The 27,999-nt window shown below is 39.8% G+C and overlaps 1 protein-coding gene and 1 long non-coding RNA gene across 3 annotated transcripts; one reads left to right on the top strand and one right to left on the bottom strand.

Annotated features, from left to right (window-relative positions):
- Window positions 1-11: 11 nt before the first annotated feature.
- Window positions 12-12,118, bottom strand: LOC143527904 (uncharacterized). The gene is made up of 3 exons (XR_013134304.1): window positions 11,833-12,118; window positions 3,324-3,385; window positions 12-541 (listed from the first exon to the last, which is right to left on the bottom strand). It is a non-coding gene; the product is annotated as an uncharacterized LOC143527904 (long non-coding RNA).
- lancl1 (LanC antibiotic synthetase component C-like 1 (bacterial)) lies at window positions 11,134-27,791 on the top strand. Of its 2 annotated transcripts, XM_077023277.1 has the most exons (11): window positions 11,134-11,232; window positions 11,668-11,759; window positions 15,550-15,667; window positions 22,545-22,752; window positions 23,000-23,147; window positions 23,689-23,835; window positions 24,390-24,572; window positions 25,464-25,640; window positions 26,318-26,390; window positions 26,994-27,072; window positions 27,193-27,791. In XM_077023277.1, the coding sequence occupies exons 2-10, from the start codon at window positions 11,673-11,675 to the stop codon at window positions 27,068-27,070; spliced, it is 1,218 nt and encodes a 405-aa protein (XP_076879392.1). In that variant the 5' UTR covers window positions 11,134-11,232; window positions 11,668-11,672; the 3' UTR covers window positions 27,071-27,072; window positions 27,193-27,791. The 2 variants fall into 2 exon arrangements, with proteins under 2 accessions (XP_076879392.1, XP_076879393.1); XM_077023278.1 differs by lacking the exon at window positions 11,134-11,232 and having other exon boundaries at window positions 11,248-11,759.
- Window positions 27,792-27,999: the final 208 nt, after the last annotated feature.

Below are 27,999 nucleotides of genomic sequence, written 5' to 3'. Positions count from 1 at the left end.
TAGATGGCAGTCTTAATAATGAAATATTTATGAAAACGAAGCCTGGCTCTTCAAAAACCACTGCACCACTAACCACCTTTGCCTGCTGTCACCTAATTGCACAAGCATGAAGAGAATCTGAGTTGATATTAACTGAGTCTGTATCAGATTCAAACTGTGTGTAGTCCTTCTTCTAATGACAGTGGAGGATGGAGAGACAATGAAAGCAGAACAAGTAATTTAGTACGTGAGCAGATCTTTTATCACTGTTGTCTCATAGTGTAACAGAAACTACCTTGTGCAGCACGTATCTCATATATCTCTGTATCTCACAATACACGCATTGTTCCAACTCTCTTACAATCACTCCTTACTCTGATAGACTTAGTGTTGTAGTGAAAGACACTTTCCAACCTACCTAAGATCTGGACTCTCTTGAGAAGTGGTATCAATTCAGTACATCCAATTTGTTTCATCTGCATAAGGCCATTAGTGCAAGAGGATTATAGTCCAGTATAGTCCTGGCAGTTTTATGTTCATCCATACATGTGGACAGCTTTCTCTAGCAACACATAGAAGCCAAGGTTAATTCTCAGATACAAAACTCACAGGTAGTTCCAGCATACAGGATGGGTGAGCACCATAGTGTGTTCCCTTTTGCCTTTGTGGATCAACTCCTCAGGCTTCAATTTGTGATGTTAGAAAGACATTTAGTTCAAGTCTCCAAATGTTTATTGTCCACTCATCATCAGTGCAAATGCTGAGTCTGTATTCTCTGTAATTAAATTAAATTAGTTATTGACTGGAGTATATAACTCTCTTGACTATTCAGTGTCCTAACAGGGATGTATCATTAACAACTGCATAGTATAAAATGTGGTTGTAAAAACCATCAATTTAGGCTTGGAAAAGACATTAGTATGCAGGCTCTACAATAAAGTATCTTTCAAGAGACTGGCCTCCAGACTCTCTCCTTTGAACAAGGAAACAGATTTCCCACAATTCTTGGCCTAGACAGCAGGACGCTGGCTCTCTCTAACTGCAAAAACAAAAATACAATAGCCTGGAAAAGTGACACCTCCAGCAAAAATGTAGTCCCCAAAAGAAGGATTTCGTCAGCTTGTGTGTTTGTTCCTGTCATTTCTTTGTAGTAACGCTGGCAGTCTTCTGAGCCTCTACAGACAGAACATCAACCTCTCCATCATCATCACTAGGGAGGAATAATGCTGGCTATTCAATCGCATTGAGGTACTTTACACCTGTTGTTCTGTAGTAAGACACTGATTTGCTTGAGTAGTGAGGGACATGTGAGGAGTATGAAAGGCAGTAGGACATTCAGATCATAAAGAGGTGTAGCTTGTGCCATCAGGGTAGCAGCAGCATGTCTCCACAGGCAGGCTGGCCTTGGCCACAATGTCACCTTGAAGCTGTAATAAGCATAAGTTCTCCATTTGTTCCCATATTCATCAGTTATGATTCCTCAGGCCTTTTCATGCACAGCAGACGAAAAGGACAACCGTGGTGGGAAGATCCAGGGTAAGGGTGGACGAGCGCACTGACTTCGGTGTTTAAATGTTGCATTGGTGTCCAGTCTCCATTCTAAGGGGTCAGGAGGGCTCTGTGCATCCCTTATAGGCATGTGCTGACTGAGTCACCTGACAACAGATGAGTCACACTAAACATGAAAGTGTGTGGTGTTTGGAATAAGTACAGACTGAAACAATGTGACCAGTAGCATTAGTTCACTTTTGATTCACACTCGAACACCCGCCAATGACAATGACAGTCTTACTAGCTGAACACAGATCCTTGTTAGGCGTCATCTAATGCTTAATGACTAACTGAACACAACAGCAATGAGCACATCTCACATGTACATGCCTCGGGTCAATGAGTGAACAGCTTTGCATCGCATTGTTTGGGTCACATCATCATGCGCTAGTAGGATATTTTAGTGCTAATACAATAGTCCTTGCAATAATCTAGTCTGCTTGTGATTAACATGAATTGTGCTTTGTAAATCTCCACTTATGAAGTTTCTGAATTTTAAAATTTGTTTTCAAGTGATAAAAAGTTGTTATAGCTGTTAAAGCTGAGGGCTTAATAAAGTCTTGTCCTTTAGCATTTAAAGTCCTAGAACTGAGATAAGCATTAATCTTACTTATCGTTTGACCAAATTAAAGAAATTAAGATGCCTCCAGTTAGTGAATTTTAGAAACAGTGTACTGTACTATATGCATGAGGGCGATGTAAATCTGAGCATCATCAGCCTAGCCATGATGATCAATTTTGCAGCATATGACCTAGAGCGTGCCTTTAACGGTTAAAGTGAAAGCCAAAGGTTCTCCTGACCTTGGTTCTCCATCAAGGTTGTTCTCAGGTACTTAAATTTTTCTCATGTGGTTCTGGTTAATTTATTTTATTTACATTTCTGGTTTCCTCATGTTTGTTGGTCATTGCTATTGGTTACATTTGTTATGGTTTTTTTCCCTCACTGAATTATCATATTTCTAGTGTTTGTTTTGTCATTGCTTCATTCCCTGTTTGCTTGCTTTCTTTTTATTTACTTGTTTATTGATTTATTTGTCATAAATCACCATAAGATATGGTGATTTGATAACGTGATTCCCTTTAATAAACAAACAAAAATGCAGCAACAAAACCAAAATACAAAAAATAAATAAATGGAAAAAATAAATCTGAAACACTACAACTGCAAGACATAGAGCCATATGTCTATCTACATATGTTATCCACAGCTGCATGTGGCTCTTTGCTTATTTTGTTTTCTGTTAAGTGTCTTGTGTTTTGGTTGTGTGCAACACCCCAATCAGGTGGTGTGTTAGCTTTATTAGGTTTCTTCCTAATCCTGCTAGGGAGTTTTTCCTTGCCACTGTCACCACTGACTGGCTCAATAGGGATTTTGACCTATGTGTTTGTAAAGATGCTTTGTGACTTTGACTTTGACTCATTCTCTGCAGTACCTATATGCTGTGATCTTTATGTTATCCATTTATAAGCCTTTTATGTCATTGTGCTTTTTTTGGTTAGTTCTGTTTTTTGTACATTTGTTTGGTTTCGTTTCATTGAACTCTTCAGTTGGAGACTTTTGCTTCCTTGTTTTTTCTGCATGTTCATGTTCATGACAGAGCATTAAGATTGTGGAATGGCTTAGGTGATCAAATTATCTCCAGGGCGGTGTCACTAGGACTGGATGTTTTTTCCATGATGAACAGGTCTGGGGTGACAATTATGTCACAGTTGATCCATAGATACACATCAGACAACAAATGCCAGATTATACACATTATTAGTCTACCTGGAAGAGAGTTACTGGGACCTACCCTTGAAGATAGGCCTGAAATTGGTGCTGGGCAGCCTATCATTCAGGTTCAGCCTGAAGACCCTGTGGGAAAACCATGAGAGCCCATCATCTGCAAGGTCCAGAGTAAGCCAAAGCCTGTAGAGCAAATGGCAAGAGTAAATGGGCAGAGGAAACTGTCCTCCAAAGTCTCCTCCTGCAAAACCTTAATAAAAAAAAACTGAATTAGTAATGACCAAGTTTATAATACAGTTTCTGACTGCAGCATCAAAAATACATTTCATAATCATATATTCATCTACATTTCATGAAAAAACCAAAAAGTACTCCAGTTTCAACAAAAGACACTTTTCAAGTAGACGGATAATGTGGCAGAATGACAGGTGTGGAGTTTTTTCTGGTTTACAGGTAGGTCCTCATTCCTTATAATTTTCCAGTTCAAATTCGCACCTTAGGGTACACTTTCTTTGGCTCCAGTTCAGTTTGGCTGTCCAGAATAACAACAACAAAAAAACTGGTTTTGTTCAACTTGCAGGGATTTTTGTTTCACAGAAAACCCTCATTATGAAAGTAGTATAGGACAAAGCTTCAACTGAAAATTTTAAGCTTTTATATTTGAAGATTATCAGAAGGTCATCAGAAAGAAAATCCTGGTTCTGTGGAACACCCTATTACAGGGGAGAGTACATATGTCAAGAACAGTATAATATTTCTTGTAGTTTTGGCATTGAGGGCCAAATTGCATCACATCAATAATAAAGCATCATTTAACTTCTGAAAGTACACAGTGTTTGCTTCCTGTTCACTTTGGTTTTGTAGTCACATAGACATTTTTCACTTACACATAACTAGTTTTTTTCATTTGCATTGCATTAACAACAAAATGCATTTTGGCTAATCAAGTTAATCTAGAGATAAAACGTAATTAAATTATTGTTTGTTAGTTATATGTACCAATACTGTACACCTTGATGTGCCTATGAACATACTCTCCAAGCAACTTACAATTTGGCCAGACTGAATTCCATTCAATCTGCACCTTTTTCCAGATTCTTTGGAACACCTTGTGTTTGGTAGGATGGGTGAATCTTGCTGTTGACATGATGGATGCATCCATCAGCCCCATTTTAATCAACTTTAGATCAAGTTCAGTTTGGTTTTCAGTAACAGAAATTCATAACTGATTTATGTTCACTTACTTTTGCTATGTAAATAAATTTGTGGCTTGTATAGCTGATGAAGTTGCTCTGTCTGAAATTAGATTAATTGGGAGCAATGTGAATGAAAGACAAACTCAACTATGAGGGTGAATATGTTATGCTAAACATGTGCATATTGGCTGTTATAAGAGCTGTTTGGAGGTATAATAGCATATATGTGGTGATGCTTAATAGCCCTTTTGATGATAAGGCCTTATTAGCATTGTATGTACAGATACCAACTATGGAATGGAGCAGCCATCAGCCACCTCCTCTACATGGATGACATCTCAGCTGTATACCAGAAGTCAAGAAGGCATCAACTCACTAATCCATCTCACCAGGGTATACAGCAATGATATTTGGAATGTCATTTGAACTGGATATATGTGGTTGGATGGTCACAGTTTGGGATTATGCTCTGAATGCTCTTGATGTTCTTTACCAGCTTCATGAAGCAGCAACCTATGATGCCCTGAAGACATTCTCATGTTTGTTGTTGGTGTTTAAGGTACAGTATATAACCTGAATAACAGCGAGAGACCACACAGACGACTCAACACAGGGTCTTCACTCTGGAACTGTGTTCTCCCTTTATTCTGCCTGTCTCCCAGGTCAAGGGGTTACTGAACAATGGTTACTGCCTATGCAGTTACCTAATACTACAGTTGGATGAGGGACAAAATGTATTAATTTTTTGATGAGACAATTAGAATTCATTTAAAATTTCATTATTATTAATTATAAAAAGTATAAATTGTTTTAGGGGAATAAATTATGTACAGGTTATCAACATTAACCAATTTTATTTGTCTTAGAAGCAAATAAAATAAATAAAATAAAAATGCCTTCATACATCAGCTTGTGTCCAAACCTTTGACTGGTATTGTAACTTGGAATCCCACAGGCAAACAGGAATCATGAAGAGTCCACAAGCAATGCAGCTACAGCCAAATACCTACAAATAGTAAGGCAAGTCCTGAGAAGTCAGCTGAATGAGAAGAACAAGATCCAGGCTATCAACACCTAAACTCTGCCAGTCATTAAATAGCCCACTGGCATAATCAGATGACCAAATGAGGAGATACCACTGATATCAAGACAAGAAAACTCCAGGACTTACCCTTAGTGAGTACCTCAGATAGCAGAAACCAGAGGAGGCTGGGAATGAGGAGAAAGAAGAACCAAAATGGAAGGATAAACTCCTACATGGTAAGTAGTGGCAGTGGCTGATATGGAGAAATTCTATCAACATCTAGAAAAGTCTGGATTGAAAGACAGCACGGAGACAGTAACCATGGCAGGCACAAGCTCTAAATACAAGATCATTAGAGCTTGGGATCTACCATACTAAGCAGGATCCATGGCTGTGCAAAGATACCCATGATACAATCCAGCACACAACAGAGGAATGCAAGATGCATTCAGGCATAGTGTACATGTAATGCTATAACCAAGTGGCTGTCATAATGTGCAGAATCATCTGTGCTGAGAACAGACAGTAAGTCCCAAGGTCAAAGTGGGTTATAGTAGTGATGGACAAACAGCAGTCTCTCTTCCTTTAACATCAGATGCGCTGCAGCAGCAGTTCAGTTCAGCGAGGTGAAGGAAGCGTCTTCAGCACAGCACACACGGTCACAGATAGACTTCTTCTCCCGTGCCCCACCAGCCAGGTCACATACACATCAAGTCAAATCGTACCATTTGCCCTCTAAGCCCAACGTGAAATCATTTTTTTGTGCTGTAAAATGTCTCATACAGCACCAAACTACTAAGCATTTTTAGCCGACTGGTCACCTGATAAACTAGTCGCTCCAGCCCAAATCAATGAAAGATAACGTGAGGACGACCACATACAAATAATTAAGGTAGAGTTTGCAAATCTATGTGTTAAGCTGAACGTCTTCTGTTGTATAGGTTTTTGTTAGGCAACATAAAATAACACATTCATTTGTGAAAGAAGAAACGGGAAGTTCCCCATTAGGCCTACCAGTGAAAAATGCCCATCTGCATTCAGTAGCCTATAACTTCTTACTTTTTGGTCTTTTTACTGTCTTAATTGTAGGCCTATATTGATGTACTAATTGCAAAATATATGCAACAATGCCTGCAGTCAGTGGAGGGTAAACAGAAGTTAACTGAATGACATGACGGTGTAGGCCTATAGTTAATATTGGATATGAATTTTTAATTTTATCAGTTTGCTGCGTGACTTTTCTCCATTGAAAACTCACGTTTAAAGAATGTTACAAATAAAATGTCAAATTTCATTCAACATGTGCTTGTAATTTTTTTATAATGAAGTGTTCCATGTGCGCTAAAAAGTGCCCTTCACCCCCCCCCCCCCCCCCGAGCACTTGCCCCCCAAAATGTCTGTGCACGCCACTGTATATATATATATATATATATATATATATATATATATATATATATATATATATATATATATATATATATATATATATATATATATGTGTGTGTGTGTGTGTGTGTGTGTGTGTGTGTGTGTGTGTGTGTGTGTGTGTAAAACATTCAAGAAACAGTGGGCATTTTTTGCAGACTGTGAGAGCAATTTCTCATTTGGTTTACTAAATAATGAAGAAAGTGTATGTAAAGCAAACAGAAGGAAACAAATTACAGTTAATGTCACTGGTTTATAGCTGTCACTGGTGTTAATGTTTCTAGTTCATAGCTGTCTCTGGCCAGCAAAACAACAGAATATAACCTCAGAGCCTTTTCACAATACATTCCTTTTTTCATACTTTAGAAGTTCTGTAAGCACAATGCACGAGCCTGAAGCAAATCTTCATATTTAATTACATTTCTACAATAATGAGAAAGAGGAAAATATTTTTGGTGAATAATACTTCTGAAACAGGGCCGGCGCTAGGGGGGGGCAGAGGGGGGCATTGCCCCCCCAAATTGTGTCTTTGCCCCCCCAAGCACAATGCAAGCAACGGCTTTTTTATTATCTCTGAACCAATCACAAAAATGCATTTTGCTTTACAGCGTGAAGATATTTCCTTGCTTATTCCTGATTGGCTCTTTGAGTCATATAAAAATCGGCAGACCGCCCCAAACGGTTCAGTTCGGCAGTATATGTTCTGTTAGTGTGAGTGAAAGACAGGTATACTGGTAAACACTCTTCTGAGTTTAAACTGACTTCCACATGGTAATATTTGCTTAACTGTGGTTTTTCGTTGCTTTAATGTTACTCACCTCTTACATAGGTGTTGCTTAAATTATTTTATTAGCCGTTAGCGGTTAGGCTAATTTGGTTCTCCTAAACCTGCGCGAACGGCGGAAGCGTTTAAATACTTGCCGCGCAGTGTTGTCTGAAACGATATGTGGTAATAAAAAACAGGGGAATGAACATTTACCTGACGAATTTTAATGTTGCTTTTTCAGATTTGAAAAGTGCTGGAATTTAGGCTAAAGTACTTGAAAATGTTGAAATTGTAACTACTTCGTTTCACAACAAATATCTGTCTGACTGAACAGTTCTCTTGTCTTAGGTTAACAAATACGAGCCTCTTGTAATTCCAGGACGAAACATGAGAGAACGTGAAGACGTTAAGATTGGGCGTTTTGAAAGTGTGATTAAAAAAGCGAATTATTTTGAGTATATGTATAAATATTTAACTTAATTAAGTTTAACGTGCTGAGAAATATTGAACTGGACCTTTAAAGTGAGGTACAAGTGCTTTAATTCCACCTTGTATAGGTGTATGAACCCGGCAAACATGACATTGTTCATTGCGCTGAGGCGCGGCGCGCGCGAAGTTACAAAATTCGAGAGGTGCACGACACCGCGCGAGGCTGCTCTTTCCCCCGTGCAAGCCGTCGCGGCTCATGGTTTAAACCACATATGTCAAAGTCAAGGCCCGCGAGCCAGATCCGACCCGCGAATTGATTATCTATGGCCCCCTGGATGATATTGAATTACTATTAGAACTGGCCCGCAGGCCACAGCCGCCCAATGGTGTTTTGTACGCACAAACACTACATTCCCCACAATGCAACGGTAGCCCGCAAAGTCACTGCAGCGCGAAGCGTCGCGAGGGTCCGCGCGGCGAAAATGACGTAATCGCAGTGGCTCCGCCAGCGCAATGAACAATGTCATGTTTGCAGGGTTCATACACCTTTATAAGGTGGAATTCAAGCACTTGTACGTCACTTTAAAGGTCCATTTCAATATTTTCCAGCACGTTAAACTTAAATATGTTAAATATTTATACATATACTCGAAATGATTCGAAATAATTCGCTTTTTATTCACATTATTTAATGGTTGTTTATTTTCCCCCAATCTTAACGTCTTCACGTTCTCTCATGTTTCGTCCTGGAATTACAACGTAATACAAGAGAACTGTTCAGTCAGACAGATATTTGTTGTGAAACGAAGTAGTTGCAGTTTAAAACATTTTCAAGTACTTTAGCCTAAATTGCAGCACTTTTCAAACCTGCAACACAAAGCAACATTAAAATTCGGAGTCGCGCACTATGATCACTCGCGAAAGTATAAACCTAAATCAGCAGTCAGAGCAGACATCAACGTTCAGCTATCCCCCTTCTCAAAAATGACTAAACGTAAGGTGGACACTGAGAACGAGTTTCAAGCCAGGTGGGAGGCAGAGTACATGTTCACGGAGGTAAAAGGTAAACCTGTGTGTCTTCATGTGATTTTTCTTTGAAGGAAGTTTGCTTTTATCTGTTTGCCTGTTGAAAAATGTTTTCACTTGAAATTACTGACAGATCCATAAGAAAATAGTGCTTTATTCATTTAAACATTAAATAATATACACTGTGTTAGGTCTTGGTTCAATAGGCTATGTGCAATCATTTCAATATGTTTTAATAAACATTGAACCAGTCCGGCCCTCGGCTTGTAGCAAATTTGTTTTTTTGGCCCTCTGTGTTTTTGACTTTGACATCCCTGGTTTAAACGATTCCTCGCCATCACAGCCAGTATTGTTATACTGTGCATAAATACCGCATTGTACCAGTACGTTTCATAACATCAATAAAAACTTCAATACTTTACCAGATTTTTTACCATTAAAGTGCAGTAGATAGATTTCTTATTTTATGTACTTTCATATTTTTTTCTTTTTCAAAATAGAAATGTGACGAATACTCCCTTTTATAACAGAATTTGTATTCTTTTGTTTTCTTTATATTTTAATTTCCCAGTAATATAAATATTCTCACTCATTCCTATTTCCATGTTTGAATATTCTCAGTCTGTGTATAGGTACATTTGTCAGCCTTTCAAGAAATAGAGTTGTTCTATTAGTAATGGCAGTATTGAAATGAAATACAATTAGATAATCTTTGTTCTGCATTTACATAATCAACATGTATTTTTTAATCATTGTGTTTTAAGTTTGAAAATGTGCATTTTTATTTCTTTACCTAATACATCACTTTAAGCCAGTATCAATAGTCATCATTCATGCACAAATCAAGCCTTGAATATATTTCTGGCTTCATAAACATGACTATCAACATGCCCCCTCATTATGTTTTACTGCCCCCCCAAGCAAAGCAGTCCAGAACCGGGGCTGTTCTGAAATCTTGGGAGGAGATTTTATGTGCACTGTGAAGTATGTCTTCCAACTGACAGTACTCTTGCGCTCTGAGTTCTTCTGTCATTGCATCAGCAACCTCCACCTTCAGAGAGGGTTACAGACAAGCAGAATTTAGCAATCACTCTTGATATTTTTGACAATCAGTCTTTGCCATGATAATGCTGTTTGGGATGTTCTCAAGGAAATTTCCTGAGCAATGTTTTTTGGTTTTATTTCAGTTTTTCTCAGCTTTCTACATTTCTTCATGTACATTTCTTTCTACATTTATTACTGATGGTTTACTATATCATGCTAAATGGAATTGTGGTTTCTATCACCAACATAAGGTAAATCTGTATAGTATGCTAACCTTACAAGTTGCCAAGAAAGTATCATATTCTTTCAGATTAGAAAACTGCATTGTATTACTGGCTGGCTGCCCTGCTGTCTCTTTGAAATAAATAGTAGTTCATATTATAAGCACTCTTGCATAGTTATACTGTATATTTATATGTGTCAGTTGCTGTTGTATGTATGTTAAATGGTGTAAGGATATGAAAAGGACCATAATCATGTAAAAAATATATTTTATAATGGTTTATTAATATTTTATATATTATAGTATAAAATAGTACAGAACCTTTATAACAAAAAATTTGAAACAATTTACAATATTTTTAATAAGCTTCTTAAAAATCAATAACATAAGCACAGGTGATCAATCGTGATTTTTACAGATATTTTGCAAGTGGTGGGTGTGTTTCAATAATGAGTGGAAGCACAGGAAGGAACGTAGGCCTATAGAAAGAGAGACCGGAGTGTCCGTAGTGCATAGTGCGTGACTTCTTCGCGATCAGTTAATTATGAAGTATGAATTTAGATATGCCTTAGAAATTATTGCTAATATATTAATTCATGACGAATAACACTAAACGTTAATTTATTATTGGCTCATTATGAAATAAAAGCTAATAAAAGTTTTTAATATCGTAATGTTTCACTAAAATAAGGTCATTCAACAGTTACCGCAAGAACGGTATCAGATGAAGGTTTATATCCACCCCTCCGCAATAGGTGGCAGCAGGCACTAAAACGCGACTCCAGGACTTTCATTTTGTGGTAACAAGGAAGATTCGGCAACAGTGTGGCATACGGTTGCATGGTATGTCTTGCAAGTTTAGCAGTTTAGAATTTAATTCATTTCTGAATGCCCAAGTTATCATAGTAATAATTAATTGTTTAAGAGTTTGCATGACCATTAATGGTTCGTAATTATCCGACCAGTTGCCCTGAACTCGTAATTCTAACGGTGGGCGTGGCATTATTATTATGACGACGTTCGAAATATTAACTGCGCTAACCTAGCTCGCTAAGCATTTTGATCATAAGCTACAATTGTTGCTAAACTCCTACGCAATACTAATTGATATACATGATCATATGTATGATCTGATGTCTTTTTGCCAAATAGCCTAGGTAGTTAGCTATTTTTAGAAGCACAACAGTGGTTAATTCTCTCGACTACTTTACCCATGTTCGTGCATGTAAGTCACCAACGTTAGCTACCTAACTAGCTACGTCGTTAAATGTTACACAGACACAATGTCGGACCAGCGAGCTCTGAAGAACCCCTATCCGGACTATAATGGGCCCGAGAGTGCGCAAAGCATGTTTGACTCGCAAGGCAAAGTAAGTTAAGCTACACATGTGAATACTTCAGATGTGTTAAATAATTAGAATGTGTTAAACCATTCACGAATACCTTTCATTTCGTTCTTCGGAAGTTGGTGTTTTTTACTGCGGTTTACGTTCGCATATTCAGAATTCGTTCTTCAATAGCTTAAATAGCAAATGCCAAAATATGCAAATTCAAATTTCTGACATAAACAACCACCTACAACTCTGTTTACGTCAGGAATACACGTATATTAAATTGTAGATAACATTATTTTAAACGTACTGCTATCATCGCTGCAACATCTAAGGCACCATCTACAAATTACCTTAACACGGGCGCAAGTGGCAGTCTTCCAGAGCACTGCGCACACTGTTTTTTTCTTCAATAATTTCAATAGCTTTTCAATGGTCACCAAACAAGTTGTATTACATAAAGTGCATCCTAAACAACCTACAACGCTTATATGGGTATTTCTACCTCTTACCTATTTGTGGTGGTGAGCTTTAATCTAAGAATTGCATAGCCTATAAATAATAGCTTTTAATCGGTCCATCATAAGATCGGAAGTTGTATTACACAAAAATTATTATTGTGAAAATTATAATAATGTGAAAAGGTTAAATATTGAAGACAATATTAAATAGCTTTTTAACAAAAAAAAAAACCTGTGAAGGCTTTAAATGGTCTCTCAATTTAGTTCTGTAGGCTACACAATCATGGGGAAGACTGCTGAATTGACAGTTGTACAAAAGACAACCATTGACACCTTACACAAAACGGGCAAGACACAAAAGGTCATTGCTAGAGAGGTTGGCTGTTCACAGGGCTATGTGTCCAAGCACATAAATAGAGAGGTGAAGGGAAGGAAAATATGTGGTAGAAAAAGGTATACCATAACCACACCCTGGAGAGGACTGTGAAACATAACACATTCAAAAATGTGGGGGAGATTCACAAAAACTGGACTGCATCGGAGTCAGTGCTTCAAGAACCACACACACATATACACACTGGGGCAGTCATGACCTGGTGGTAGGGAACTGGTCTTGTGACCGGAGGGTTGTGAGTTCGATTCCCAGACCTGAGGCCATGACTGAGGTGCCCTTGAGCAAGGCACCTCACCCCAACTGCTCCCTGGGCACCGGACTAGGGCTGCCCACCGCTCTGGGCACATGTGATCCACAGCCCCATAGTAATCACTAGTGTGTGTGTGTGTGTGTTCTAACTGTACAGATGGGTTTAAGTCGGAGGACAAATTTCGATTGCGGTGTAAAAATTGCCACTGTCGCCTTTGGCTTGCTCATTAGGGATTTGGACCCATAGTGTTAACCTTGTAAATCCTGTAAAGCTGCTTTGTGACAACATGCGTTGTGAAAAGCGCTATAAAAATTGATTGATTAAAAATCACAATTGACAAAATACGGCACATTTACACATATATGCAAGACAGGTTTCAGTTGTCACATTCCTTGAGTCAAGCCACTCTTGAACAAGAGACAACGTCAGAAGCGTCTCACCTGAGCTAAAGACAAAAAGGACTGGACTGCTGAGTGGTTCAAAGTTATGCTCTCTGATGAAAGTCAGTTTTGCATTTCCTTTGGAAATAATGGTCCCAGAGTTTGGAGGAAGAGAGGCACAGAATCCACATTGCTTGAGGTCCAGCATAAAGTTTCCATAGTCAGTGATGGTTTGCGGTGCCATGTCATCTGCTGGTGTTGGTCCACTGTGTTTGAGGTCCAAGGTCAATGCAGCTATCTAGCCGAAAGTTTTAGAGCACTTCATGCTTCCTACTGCTGACCAACATTATGGAGATGCAGATTTAATTTTCCATCAGGACTTGGCACCTGCACACAGTGCCAAAGCCACTAGTATCTGCTTTAAGGACTAACGCTGCGGGTGTAGTTTAATCATGAGGTGGACACACATGCTGAGGAGAGCCATTGACATTCTTATTGGGGTTTTCACATTTAACATTAGCCTATTCAACATAACGGAGGACAAATGGACAGAATGTGAACGAGTTCTGTAAACTAACCAGGGAACAGAAACAAGGAGTTTTAACAAAGACCTAACCAAACACTCAAGACTACACATTAACATCCAAGTATACAAACTCTCAAGCATAATACATGCAACATTCAAACTAGGAAGGACCATGAAACATATACCAAAGGATTTACAACCAGCTAATGTAAAAGCACAAACCAGAAACACTAAACACAAAGCTCTTTACAAAGAAGTACTACTCAAAATCATAGACCAGATACTTTTAGAATGATATTCTAATCAAACTACTGAGACAATGAACCCCAACGACTCCTGCTATATAAGCACATTGAATTAGGGACTGACCTAAAACAGCTGGGTAGGCCACACCTAGGGGTGTGGCAAAAAGAAACAAGGAAATAACTGAAACGTAGGTCTGAGAAGTGTGTGGGGTCAGGGCCAGGCGTGACAAGGACCATGGTATTCCTGTTCTTAATCAGCCAGCACTCACCTAACCTTACCCCCAAATAAAATCTATGGGGTATTGTGAAGAGGAAGATGCAATACACCAAACCCAACAATACAGAAGAGCTAAAGGACACTATCGGAGCAACTTGGGCTCTCATAACACCTGAGAAGTACCACAGACCGATGGACTCTATGCCATGCCGAATTGCTGCAGTAATTCAGGCAAAAGAACCCCAACTAAGTATTGAGTGCTGTACATGCTCATACTTTTCAGTTGGCCAGCATTTATAAAAATCCTTTTTTTGTATTGGTCTTGAGTATTCTTATTTTCTGAGATCCGGAATTTGGGTTTTTCATTAGTTGTCAGTTAGAATAATCAAGTTTAAATAAATATGCACTTTAAATATATCAGTTTGTGTGTAATGAATGAGTTTAATATACAAGTTTCACCTTTTGAATGGAATTACTGCAATTAATAACCTTTTTCATGATATGCTAATTTTATGAACAGCACCTATAAATACCCATGTATGAGTTGTAGGTTGTTGTTGAGGATAACAACTTGTTTAATAGTCTTATGATGGACCGTTTAAACACTATTGAAATAATTAGATAAAAACTCACCACCACATATAGGTAAGAGGTTGAAATATGCATATCTGAGTTGTAGGCTGTTGTTTAGCATGCACTTTATGTAGTATAACTTGTTTGGTGCTCTTCTGATGGACTGTTTAAACCCTATTGAAATTATAAGATTAAAACTCACCACCACAAATAGGTAAGAGGAGGAAATACCCACGTTAGAGTTGTAGGTTGTTCTTTAGGACGCACTTTGTGTAAAACAACTTGTTTGGTGGTCTTATGATGGACTATTTAAAATCTATTGAAATAATAAGACAACAGTGGGCTACAACAAATAGATAACAGCTATGAATACCCATCTCTGATGTGTAGATTGTTATTTAGGATGCACTTTGTGTAATACAATTTGTTTGGTGGTCTTATGATGGACCGTTGAAAAGCTATTGAAATTGTTGCAAAACTGCACAGTGCTCTGGGGCCTTTACTACCACCACTTGCATCAGTGTTAAGGTAATTTGTAGACAGTGCCTTAGACATTGTCAAAATAGTTTTTTTTTTTTAATAACATGTTGTCTACCACTTAAAATATTTCTATTCCTGGCGTAAACAAAGTTGTATTTGTTCTATTTGCCAGAAATGAGAATTTGTACATTTTGGCACTTTTGCTGAATCTGTCTTAAAATGATTGAAGAAAAAATTCTGAATATGCGAAACCAACTTTACCGCAGTGTATTTTATTTCATTTTGTCATAAATCTCTCCGCAGTTAACGGGTGCTTTTGCAAGCCGCATAAGCCATAAGATCAACGAACTACTGGCGATGATGGAACACGGGCTGAAGAAGGCTGACTCGAGAGACTGCACCGGCTACACAGGCTGGGCAGGTTAGGCGAATGTAGAAACCGAACCGAGCAATTTAACCATGGCTGGATTACTGACCGGGCCAGTGGGGCCAGCGCCCAGGGGCCCTTGAGGTCAGGGGGGCCCTGGCCAAAAACTTTTTGCGATGCCTATCAACATTTATGGTACAATATATTTTTATTTCCGAGGGCCCTCCATTTTAAGGATCCTCTGACTATTAGGGACTTTGACCCCAGGGCCTCTTGGGGGCCCTAGCCATGCTTTGGGGGGCCCTAGCCATGCTTTTGGGGCCCCTAGCCATGCTTTTGGGCCCCTTAGGAAAATGGATGAGGCGTTGTGGCACTGCTCTGACTTCGACTTATGGCTATTAGGGGTCCTAGGAAAGAGGGGGGCATATTTTTAGAGGGCCCTGGTTGAGAGCCCCTACCAGGGGGCCCTAGAGAAGAGCAGGGCATTCCATTAGAGGGCCCTTGATCACGAGAGCCCCTGCTACGGGGCCCTTGACTTCCATAGAAGTCGTTTACCATGGCTCCTTGACTTTCTAGGGACCTACAAATTCAGGCCCTTACTTAATGCTTCTGAATTTGTATTGTTTCAAAATTATGTTCAATTTCTCTTAAGCGCAGAGACACAAATTAATTTAGCAATTTTGCAATTATTTAAATTTAAGACAAGCAATTTGTCTGATGAATGCTATCTTTGACACTGATTAAATTGAGTGAATTTGGCCAAGGGTGTGATTTCACTTATGTGAAAACAAGCCATTTGACTAGTTTCATGTTTCCCCTTTAATAAACAACAGTAAAGAGACCAGTGGTCACTCTAGTTCTGAAGGAATGCATGAAAGGAAAAGTGCCTTTTCATACAACAGAACTGCAAGCTAATTTTACTGAGTAGCACAATTTTGGTTTGGTGACAGATGATGAAACAGCAAGTGGGTTTTGTTGTAGTTGCTGTGGCTGCGTATGCGTGTAACCCTGATATTTAGTTTGAGGATTATTTATTGGAAAATATATTTTATTCAGCTTCTTATTCAATGACAGTTTGACATGACTTGACATGCTTTAAGGCAGTGTGAAGGTCTTGACAATAATGAAACTTGATTTAATATCATTAACACAGCATTTTTAATATACTCAAAACCTTTCCCCTGTCTCCCTCTCTCTCTCTCTCTCTCTCTCTCTCTCTCTCTCTCTCTCTCTCACACACACACACGCACACACACACGCTGCCCCTCCCCCACCCTCTCACTCAGTGGTGAAAAATTGTTACATTGCCATAAATTCCCTCGGGGGCTGAGCCAATCAGGTGTTGCGAGAACTTCCAAGTGAATATGCAAGATCTATATAAAACCCCCTGCCAGTATCAAAACTCCTCACATTCAGACAGTTCAGCTTGTGAACTTGCTCTGTGCTTTTACTACAACTTTTACCTTGCTATTACCAGATCAGCAACCAACAGCCTTTTTAAAGGCTCATTGACCTTTATACTGCATTATATTATTTTATAATATATATAAATATTTTTATATTATATTATACTATACTATATTGCATATATTCTGTTACATTCTTTTTATAGTCTTTTCAAAGGTTTATATATTATATTACATTACATGATATAATATTACATTACTATATTTACTATATTAAATTTTGAAAGGTTCACAGCCTTTTTCAAGGCTAGTGTAACGTTGCTAACTAGCAACTCACAGCTTTTTAAAAAGTTTATTGTTATTTGCATATTACATTATTGATAATAGTAGAAGTGTAAGCTTTATAATAGTACATACATACAATACATTAACAATAACAACAATTTATAGCTAAATAGTTATAGGTCAGCCTTTTTTTTATTACATATTGTATCTGGTTCTACAATTTTGTGATTGTATTTTTTTCCTGAACATACAACATAGAAACAACATAGTAAGTATTGGATAGGAATAGGAATTTGCAAGACAAGCTTCTATATTTGCATCTTAAGAGACACTTGCCATTAATAATATGGATCCCAAAAAAGAAGAAAAGCAAAAAAGATTAAGGAAGCAAATCAGGCAGGTTTCCTGAAAAGCGTACCTTTGATCTCAAACTTCTTTGAGAAACCGCTGGATATGAGTGAGACAAGTATTGCTAATGTTAGCAGTGATCAGAGTTCTAGCAATGAAGATGTGATCACCACTGGCTTAGTGTCACCTGTCAGTGACTATGTACCTTTGCAGACCCAGTCAGGTGCAGAGCAGGAATGCCAGCCCTGCCAGGCTACCACAGACCATGCAGAAAGACCATGAAAGGAAAGTTGCAGATGTGTCAGACCCACAATCAGACCAGCCAGCTGCATCGTGTGAGTGTCGTTTTTCAAATGAGGAGGGCAAGGACCCCAACTCCTGGTGTGAAATGGTCAACGACCCTGCTTTATGGCCCTGCACCATTACCGACCAAGCCAAGTCGATTCTTGTTAGTAGAGGAGAAACTGCATTTCAAAACAGAAGTGCTAAGTACCCAGCCTCAGTCAGGGATCGAGGCATTGGGGGTACCCGTAGGAGCTTTACAAATGCTCTACTCAGTTGCTCTCTACCCAACGGGCAAACTGTGACTAGGCAGTGGCTACTTTACTCTCCTTCAACTGGTTGTGTGTATTGTTTTGCTTGCAAACTGTTTTCCAGTAAGCACAATACTTTTGTTCATGGATTTTCTGACTGGAAACATTCAGAGCGGATTGGTGAGCATGAGGGGAGTGTGGAGCATAGGGCTTGCATGCTAGCATTATATAATCGCTCCAGAGGCACAGCAACAATTGATTCTGATATTGTCAAACAAATTGATGCAGAAAGACAATACTGGCGGGAAGTTTTGAAAAGAGTTGTTGCAGTCATCCAGTTTTTGGGGGAGAGGGGACTTGCTTTCAGGGGAGATGATGAGCTATTAGGATCAGCCCACAATGGTAATTTTTTGGGCATCATAGAACTCTTAGCCAAATTTGACCCATTCCTAGCTGAGCACCTCCAAAGGTTTGGAGGTAAGGGAAAAGGTTCTGTGTCCTACTTATCATCAACAGTGTGTGAAGAATTTATCCATTTGATGGGACAGAGAACAAAGCAAGCAATTGTTAATGAGATCAAAGAATCAAAATATTTCTCTGTTATAGTTGACTCCACTCCAGACCTTGCTCATGTGGACCAACTTACTTTTATTTTCAGGTTTGTTAATAATGACGGACATGTAGTTGAGCGTTTTCTAGCTTTTGAGCCTATTGAAAACCATAGTGGGGACAGTTTGGCAGAGTGTGTCGTTGCTATGGTGGAGAATCTGGGCCTAGACTTATCCAACTGTAGGGGCCAGTCATATGATAATGCAAGTAACATGTCGGGAAAGTACAATGGAGTCCAAGCTCATCTTAAACAAAGAAACCCTTTGATTTGTTATGTCCCCTGTGCAGCACATTCACTGAATTTAGTTGGTGTCAATGCTGTTGACAGTAGCCCAGAAGCTGGACATTTTTTTGACTTTGTACAGGCAATGTACACATTTTGTGCATCATCTACACACAGGTGGGGAAAGGTTTTCCGTGATATTGATATCAAACTCACACTGAAATCACTGTCAGGTAGTCGATGGGGCGCACGAGCTGAGTCAACTAAGGCTCTTTGGAAATATTATGCACAACTGAGAGAGGCATTGAATGATATGTCTAAAGATATGGAGGAGAAATGTGTAACTCGAAGTGATGCCTCTGCACTCTGTGACAAATTGGACACATTGGAGATGGCCTTCATGGCATACTTCTGGGACACAATACTACAGAGGTTCCAAGCCATAAGCCTGCAGCTGCAGAAGCATGATATTGACATATGTACAGCTACACAACTTCTCTTGTCTTTACGAGATTTTGTGGCAGCACAGAGAGATAACTTTGAGGTGTTTGAAGGGGCAGCTTTAAATGTCACCACTGCTGTCTCCCAAGAGTACAAGCATGACCTCCAGCGTACAAAGAAGCGCAAAATTATGTCTGATGATAGTGCAGAGCCAGGTGTAGCATTTAACGGAAAGGACAAGTTTCGGATCGAAACTTTCAATGTTGTCATTGACAAACTTGTTTCCTGTCTCAACCACCGTTTGAATGCATATACACACTTAACTAAGCTATTTGATGTTCTTTTCATGCCTGACAATATGTCCAACAGTGAGCTCACTTTAAAGGCTAACTCACTCGCTGCAGCATATCCGTCAGATCTGAACATGAGCTTGGCTGATGAATTGATACAATACAAATCATTCATAACAGAAAAAGAAAAACATCCTAGTAAAATGCTCAAAACCATGATAAATTTGAATTTACAGTCAACCTTTCCAAATGTCTACATAGCACTTAGACTTTTTTTGACTGTGCCTATCACAAATTGTGAAGGGGAGCGTTCATTCTCCAAACTGGCTCGTATTAAGAATGAACTCAGGATTAGGATGCGCCAAAACCGCCTGAACTCACTGTCACTTCTGGCCATTGAATCAGATTTGGTCAGACAGCTTAATTTTGATGAATTAGTGGATGACTTTGCAAGAAAGAAGAGTAGAAAGAAACATATATAACAGGGGTACTCAACTGGCGGACCGCGGTCCGGATCCGGACCCGAACGCAGTCCTGTCCGGACCCAATCTCATTCCTGATTAACCGGATACGGACCAAAACAAAACCGGAGCATTTATTTCAGGGCTATTGAAAAAACACTGTCACGAGTGTTACGAAAATGACGTAATCGCTGTGGCTCCGCGTGTGCGCGAGTGCCTCGCGCGCTGTCGGTTCGCCAGGTCGTGCACCTCTCGAATTTTGTAACTTCGCGCGCGAACTATTCAGTCAGACAGATATTTGTTGTGAAACCAAGTAGTTACAATTTCAAGCATTTTAAAGTACTTTAACCTAAATTCCAGCACTTTTCAAACCCCCCCCCCCCCCCCGCTCAACAACTTACGTTCGCCACCCCCCGCCGCACCGGACCTCAAGTCACAGGTATCTGCCAAAATTGGCCCGCGGACAAATTTAGTTGAGTAAATTTAGTATAAAATAGACTCTTGAGTTAGGTTTAGTTAGTGACAGGTTGTTTAATGTATTAATTTATTTATGTTTTTGGGGAGGGGCGGTGCGCGGGGGGGAATAAAAAATGCGCGTGAAAAAAGTATATAATAAAAAATGTGTGAAAAAAAAAGTGCGTGTGTAAAAAATAAAATAAAATTGCGCGTGTGAGCGTGCGCGTGTGAAACAAAAAATAAAAATAAAATGCGCGTGTGAAAAAAAGTGCGCGTATAAAAAAATAAATAAAATTGCGCGTGTGTGAGCGTGCGTGTGTGAAACAAAAAAATGCGCGTGTGAGTGTGTGCATGTGTGAAAAAAAGTGTGCGTGTGAAAAAATTATATAAAAAAGTGCACGCGTGAAAAAAAAATATAAAAAATGGCTGTGAAAAAAGTGTGCGTGTGAAAAAAAAGTGCACGTGTGAAAAAAAATAAATAAAATTGCGCGTGAGCGTGCGCATGTGAAAAATAAAAAAAAAAATGTATGAAAAAAAAGTGCGCGTATAAAAATAATAAAATTGCGCGTGTGTGAGCATGCGCGTGTGAAACAAAAAAAAATTATAAAATGCGCGTGTGGAAAAAAGTGCGCGTGTGGAAAAAAAAAGGGCGCGTGTGGAAAAAAAAAGGGTTGCGTGTGTGCAACCCTTTGCCCAGGGGCCCAGACTATCCTTAATCCGTCCTTGAATTTAACCACGAAGAACTGGTCAGTCGAAGACTGGTGCTTTAACAGCTGTCACAGGTTTTTCGGTCACTGTTAACCTTTGCTATTGTCATTTACTTAATGACTCAGACAGTTTTTGTTTAAAATGTTCCATTGCCATTGATTCAATTACCGAACACAGATTCTTGCCTTTGAAAAAGTAATCCCCTTTATTCTAAGGTATAAATGCACACCATAGGTTGTTCTTTAAGATGCACTTTATGTAGTCTAATGGAACTTGTTTGTGGACTTTGCTATTGAAATTCATAGACATAACTGACCACCACAAATAGGTGCAAGGTACAAATACCCTAAGAGTTATAGGTTGTTGTACATCATGCACTTTATGTAATACAACACTTATGAAGGACCGTTTAAAAGCTATTGAAATTATTGCAAAAAAACAAATGCGCAGTGCTCTGGAACCTTTACGACCGCCACTTGCGTCCGTGTTAAGGTAATTTGACGGTGCCTTAGACAATTTAAAATATGTCTATTCCTGATGTAAACAAAGTTTGTGGGTGTTTGTTTTGGTTGCCAGAAATAAGAATTTGCATATTTTGGCACTTTTGCTAACACTGTCTTAAACTTATTGAAGAAAGAATTGCAAATGTGCAAACGTGAAACCAACTTTACCTCAGTTTTTCACCCATACGTAATATGTCTGTCACACTGTCACCTAAACGTAAGATGTCGATGTCAGTGCCATATGCCACTGTCACCTACAGTCCCTGACGTAAGTTCTGTCGCTTATCCATGTTGTTGAAACAAAAGCTTATAACCTGACTTTAAATTCATCGATTGGTTTTAGAAATTACTCATATGAAAGCTGAAACCCTCCCAAATGAGATTTAATTTATGAAAATAAATTTGCTTTACTGCACAAATTAAATGATCAATATTTCTGCAATAAAGCAAATTTATTTTCGTGAATTAAATCTCATTTGGGAGGGTTTCAGCTTTCATATGAGTCATTTCTAAAACCAGATCAATGAATTTAAAGTCAGGTTATAAGCTTTTGTTTCCACAACATGGATAAGCGACAGAACTAATGTAATTGACTGTATACGTAAAATGCCGCTGTCAATGGCATATGCCAATGTAAACTCGATGCCTTGTTATTACTGCCTCTCCAGGCATCGCAGCGCTGTACCTGCACCTACATTCGGTCTACGGTGAGCCGTCATACCTGCAGAGGGCGCTGGAGCACGTCGGCCGCAGCCTGAATTGCCTGACCCGGCGCTGGGTCACCTTCCTGTGTGGGGACGCTGGACCGCTGGCAGTGGCAGCCGTGGTGTACCACCGCCTGCAGAGAACCCAGGAGGCAGAGGAGTGCATCAGCAGGTCCGTCGGCCCTGACAAAAAACCACTTTCACAACCTTCCCTTCTGTCTACTTCTACTGATTTAGCAGTGTTGCTGGACTAGATAACTCCATGGAACTGGAATCGTTCCAAAAGTAACACTTTCCTAATACTGCCGAGCCTGCTCTTAAGGTCTTATATAGAAATAAAACGTAATTAGAGTCCATTATGTGGCAGTGACATGGTAATGAATGTGTGTATGTGGCGGGTTTGGGTCACACACCCGCAGGTTGCTGCAGCTTCACAAGTCTGTGGTGAAGGGCTCGGGAAGCCTGCCTGACGAACTGCTGTACGGACGCGTGGGCTACCTCTCTGCCCTCGTCTTTGTCAACCAGCAGTTTGAGCAGGAGAAGATCCCCATGCAGTACATTCAGCAGGTCTGTCTGCTCCTGGGCAGATGGGGACGGGACCTGACCGGCTAATGCCACTAACACTGAGTGGTACTGGAGGCAGTTACCATGATGTGATCAAGAGTCATTAGTCCTTTATGTCCACTGTGAATTCATTGTTAGCCACTTTATCTTTGTTTGGCCATCCTGCATTCTGTCTTACTGGAGGATCTGTGACTAAAAGCAATAGAGATGTCTATGAAACCTTCCTCTGTTATACCTGAGTGTGTATTTAGATGTTTCTTTATGTTGTAGGCAACATCAGTGTTGGTGCATAAAGAAATGCTACACATTGTAGTCTGCATGCCAGTGTTTTTATAACACTTTACTAAATTAATGATGCAATTTAGATTGACCTACAAATGTCTTTTTGGATAAAAAAAATTATACATTTACTAATGAATGCCAGTATACACCTACTGGGTCCCCTGATGAATAAATAATGTGTGTGCACCTGTCTGCGTGTATGTGTACACATGTGTGTGTGTGCTTATAAGTACATATGTATTCACTCGCATGCTTGTTTCAGATCTGCGATGCAGTGTTGGTGTCGGGGCAGACTCTGGCTCAGAGGATGAGGATGGAGGATCAGACTCCACTCATGTATGAGTGGTACCAGGAGCAGTACGTGGGCGCCGCTCATGGACTGTCGGGCATCTACTATTTCCTTATGCAGGTAAAACTGCAGCTGATGAAGAGCCTTCAAGGAGTTTGACTTAATCCCTCATCCTAAAGACATTGGGGGAGTTCAGCCAGTCATGTGACCGAGGAGTTTTCTGTCGGAATAGGGTTGATCCTATATATGCCCATTGTTTGCTGTTTTTGCCTTTCTCTGTTTCCAGAACTAGCATAAAACCCTTCATGAGCTGAGTCACGTGTAGGAGATGGTAAAATTGTGCAATACTTGTCAGATAAGATAATATAAGGTAGTCAGTCCTTTATTAGTCCCACAGTGGGGAAATGTGCAGTGGAAGGTCCTTGTTGTTTTCTAAACCACAATCGTGCACAGTCCTGATGGCTATATTAATGGAAAGATCTAATTAAACCTCTCATTATGTACAATGTATTCATAATTCTATACGTCAAAAAACACTGGGACTTTTAAGTGCTGCCCATGATTCTTATACTGCCATGTCAGTGCTCTTAAAATGAATAGTGCTGATTTTAATTTCCAACATGCTAACACGTCAGATGCTAATGTGATGTTGGCGTCCTGTTGTGTCTCCGCAGCCTGGCTTTGTCTCGGACGAGGGCTGGGTGTTGTCCCTGGTGAAGCCCAGCGTTGACTACGTGTGTCATCTGAAATTCCCATCGGGTAACTACCCTCCGTGCGTGGGCGACGCCCGCGACCTGCTGGTCCACTGGTGCCACGGCTCCCCTGGTGTCATCTACATGCTGCTGCAGGCCTACAGGGTAAAATGTGGAAAGATCTCCTGACAGCTGATCTTGGGTGGAAACCTGCCCATTTAGGCACATTTGCTAAAATATGAAGATAAATCTGCTGCCATTACTGTTGATGCAAGCACGAATTGATCAGTAACATTTCTAAAGGAATTCCATTCACCTTGGCTTATTTTAGCATAAGTGAAAATGTTTAGCTTAATATTGCTTAGCTGCCTGCTACTTCTTCAGACTGCTAGCTAACAGAAAAATACAATTTAACACAGTAAATACAATTTAACAGTAAATGGAGTCTAAAAGTATATTAGTATTTTTGTTGCCCTATGCAGTTTCTTCATTGGTAAGATGTTGTGATACATTATTGTTTCTAGTAGAACTATGTAATCAGAAAAAAAAGATTGTTTTAATATTCTTAATTAAATAAATGATTTCTAATTATCCATGTCATAAAAGGGATGATGTACATTATCGTCAGTAATTATCACAAAACAAATTACTCCAGCGCAAAGCCCCCTGGATGCTTTGAGAGTCATCATGACCCTTTTATAGTTAATTTTACATTTACGACCAGCTGGCCATATCCCCTTATATACTGTATAGCTTCCTTGTTTTAGTTCAGAAGTAAATGTGTTCTTCTAAAGGTATTATAGAGCCATCTTATGGTGAGGAAATGCTACTGCAACTCATATAGCGTCTGGTACTTGGAAGTGCACCCGGGTTCTCTCTCTCAGAGGTTTTCAATCTAATGCTCTGGACACCTAGATGGATCAGGTTTTTGTTCTGTTTACATTCTCAGCTGGTTTATAACACTACATTAAAATGAGATGTGTATATTTTGTTGTTTTTGTTTATTTTCTGGATAAAGGCCACAAGTGCCTCACATGTCCTCCCCCTGTGCCACAGGTATTCGGCATACAGCAGTACCTGGAGGACGCTGTGCGCTGTGGAGAGGTGATCTGGCAGCGGGGCTTGCTGAAAAAGGGCTATGGCCTGTGTCACGGTGCGGCGGGCAACGCCTACGCCTTCCTGGCCCTCCACAAGGCCACCCGTGACCCCAGGCACCTTTACCGGGCCTGCATGGTGAGTGGACGGGGGTTCCTTGGAAAAGTCTTGACTTCTGGGTGTCGATTGCTGGACCTCTTCCTTGTAGGGCAGCTCCTCAGCATTGCTGATCGTCTCTGGTATTGTTCAGGTGGGTCTAGATGGATTATCGTCTTGAGTGTGTCCTCTGAAGATCTTTTGGGGCAATGGGGGCAGGCAGGATTTTAGATGAGAGGACCACATGGCACTCAAACCACATGGCAATGATGAGTTTGATGGCAACAGCAAATGCGTCATTAAGGCTAGTGGCAGAAGAATGTTCCAGAACCGTTTGACCATGAGGGAACTGTGAGGGACAGGTTGAAAATGTCCATGGAAACCCCAGCCAGCTGTTCAACGCAGACCCTAAACACCCAGTCTGGGATGCCATCAGGACCAGAAACCTCTTGTGTATCCAGGCTAGTCAGGGTGCAGGCCAGATCAGACGGAAAGAGTGAACGGCGGATCATTGGGTGACAGCTCTGCTTCGATGGGAGCATGTTTGGCTCTGCCTCATTATGCCCTGCTGTTACTTTTATTAGCATGGTGTCACTTTCCTCCCTTTCCATATCGAGAGTCTCCTTTGAGCCCGACTTACAGGTTACAGTATGCACTTCTGTATGGACTCTCCTTGGCATTGGCTCAGTAGCAGTGCTTTTAAGAGTGGTTTCCTGTAGTTTGCAGATTGGTGCATGAACTATGGGAAACATGGCTGCCGGACTCCAGACACGCCCTTTTCCCTTTTTGAAGGTATTCTGACATTACACTGACATTACACTGTTACACTGTTCAGCATGAATTACAATGTGAGATTTATTATGCGTTAGACCATCTGTTTTGTCTGGAGATTATGCCACATTTCCATGGATTCCATGGAATGCTATTGCTTAATGTAAATGTGATGTGATGTGAAATTAAAGGAGGAAATTAGAAATTGCATTAATATTGTCTAGGAGAGGACATGGAAAATGTGATACTGGTTGACTTGCATGAATGTACTATATAAAGTAATTTATATAAAGTATATGGAGTAATTCAGCATTCAAATATCAAATAAACAACTTTTTTTGTTTTTTTTTGTTGCTATTAACCGCAGCAGAAGTAGTAGCATTAGGACAAGTAACAGTAGTAGTAGCAATAGTGGTAATAGTGGAATTAGTAATAGTAATCATAGGAATAGTAGGAGTAGTAATAGTATCAGTACTAATAGTAGGAATAGTAATAGTGGGAGTAGAAATAGAATGAATAGTAATAGTAGGAGTAGTAATAATAGTAATTAATAGCAGGAGTAGTAATAATAGTGATCTCACTATTGTAGTATCTCATTATTTTTCTCTTCTTTCACCTTCACAGGAATGGCCGGGACCATTTACTTCCTTGCTGACCTGTTGCAGCCTATGGCAGCCAAGTTTCCAGCATTCGAGGTGTAAAGGTAAAGCTGCACCCAAAGACAAACTCCCTCCTGCAGATGCGTTCATATCCCCTCCCAACGAACCATGCTAAGTGTGCTGCTCTCTTCATACGCTCAACTCGCCTGTCTGCTGCGTCACAGGTGCCGTTCTGCACTGTTCCAGAGCACAAGCTCACCATCCAGTATTCGAACGGCAGGTCTCAGCAGAAGGCATGAGATGCCCCATAGCTGCCCGTGTCCCCGAGGCCGGGGCGGGGCTGGGTCACCTGCAGCACTGCTCTGACCGCTCTAAAGTGTGAGTGCATGCTTCCGGTCTGTCCCAGTGTCGTCGGCATTAATGGAGCACCTGGCTAACGCTCTCTGTTCTAGCAGGAAACATCTTGCACTGACTTGGTTGCTTTACTGTTTAACCTCTTTAACTAAGAGCATTATAAGGCATATTTCCTCACTAAGTGCACGCTGTTATTTTTGTATAGTTTGGTTCTGCATATTTCAAATTGGTGTCGATTTTGTTGTAACACAAGGCACAGCAGTGATCTCCTTTAGTTTAAGGTTATTTTTGCTTAAAATAGATTAGCTTTAAGGTTTATACAGTGTTTATTTAGCTGAGCCATTTTATTTCTTTGTTGTAACTTATTACAAACGAAATGGAACACTAGTTGTAAGACTCAATGAAATCATCATAAATAAACCTTCAGATTTCTTGCTATTCAATAATCTAATAAAAGGTATGAAGACAATTGGTTTATTGTGATATTTTTCATCCATTCATATGTTTAGTTTTTGTTTTTCAACAAGGCATTTTTTGTAAGCAAAGATTTCTCAACATTTACATGTCATTTACATTATGTCTTTAACATAATTAAACAGCAGTTCCAGTTCTCTACACTGTTTGGCAGTAGAGTGCGTGCGTAAATGAAATAGCTTCAGATTAATTTTGCTTTGAAG

Source organism: Brachyhypopomus gauderio, chromosome 12 (genome assembly GCF_052324685.1).
Source record: "Brachyhypopomus gauderio isolate BG-103 chromosome 12, BGAUD_0.2, whole genome shotgun sequence".
In the NCBI taxonomy this organism is placed as follows: Eukaryota; Metazoa; Chordata; class Actinopteri; order Gymnotiformes; family Hypopomidae; genus Brachyhypopomus; species Brachyhypopomus gauderio.
Note: the sequence above shows the minus strand (reverse complement) of the source record. Positions and strands in the feature narration are given on the sequence as shown.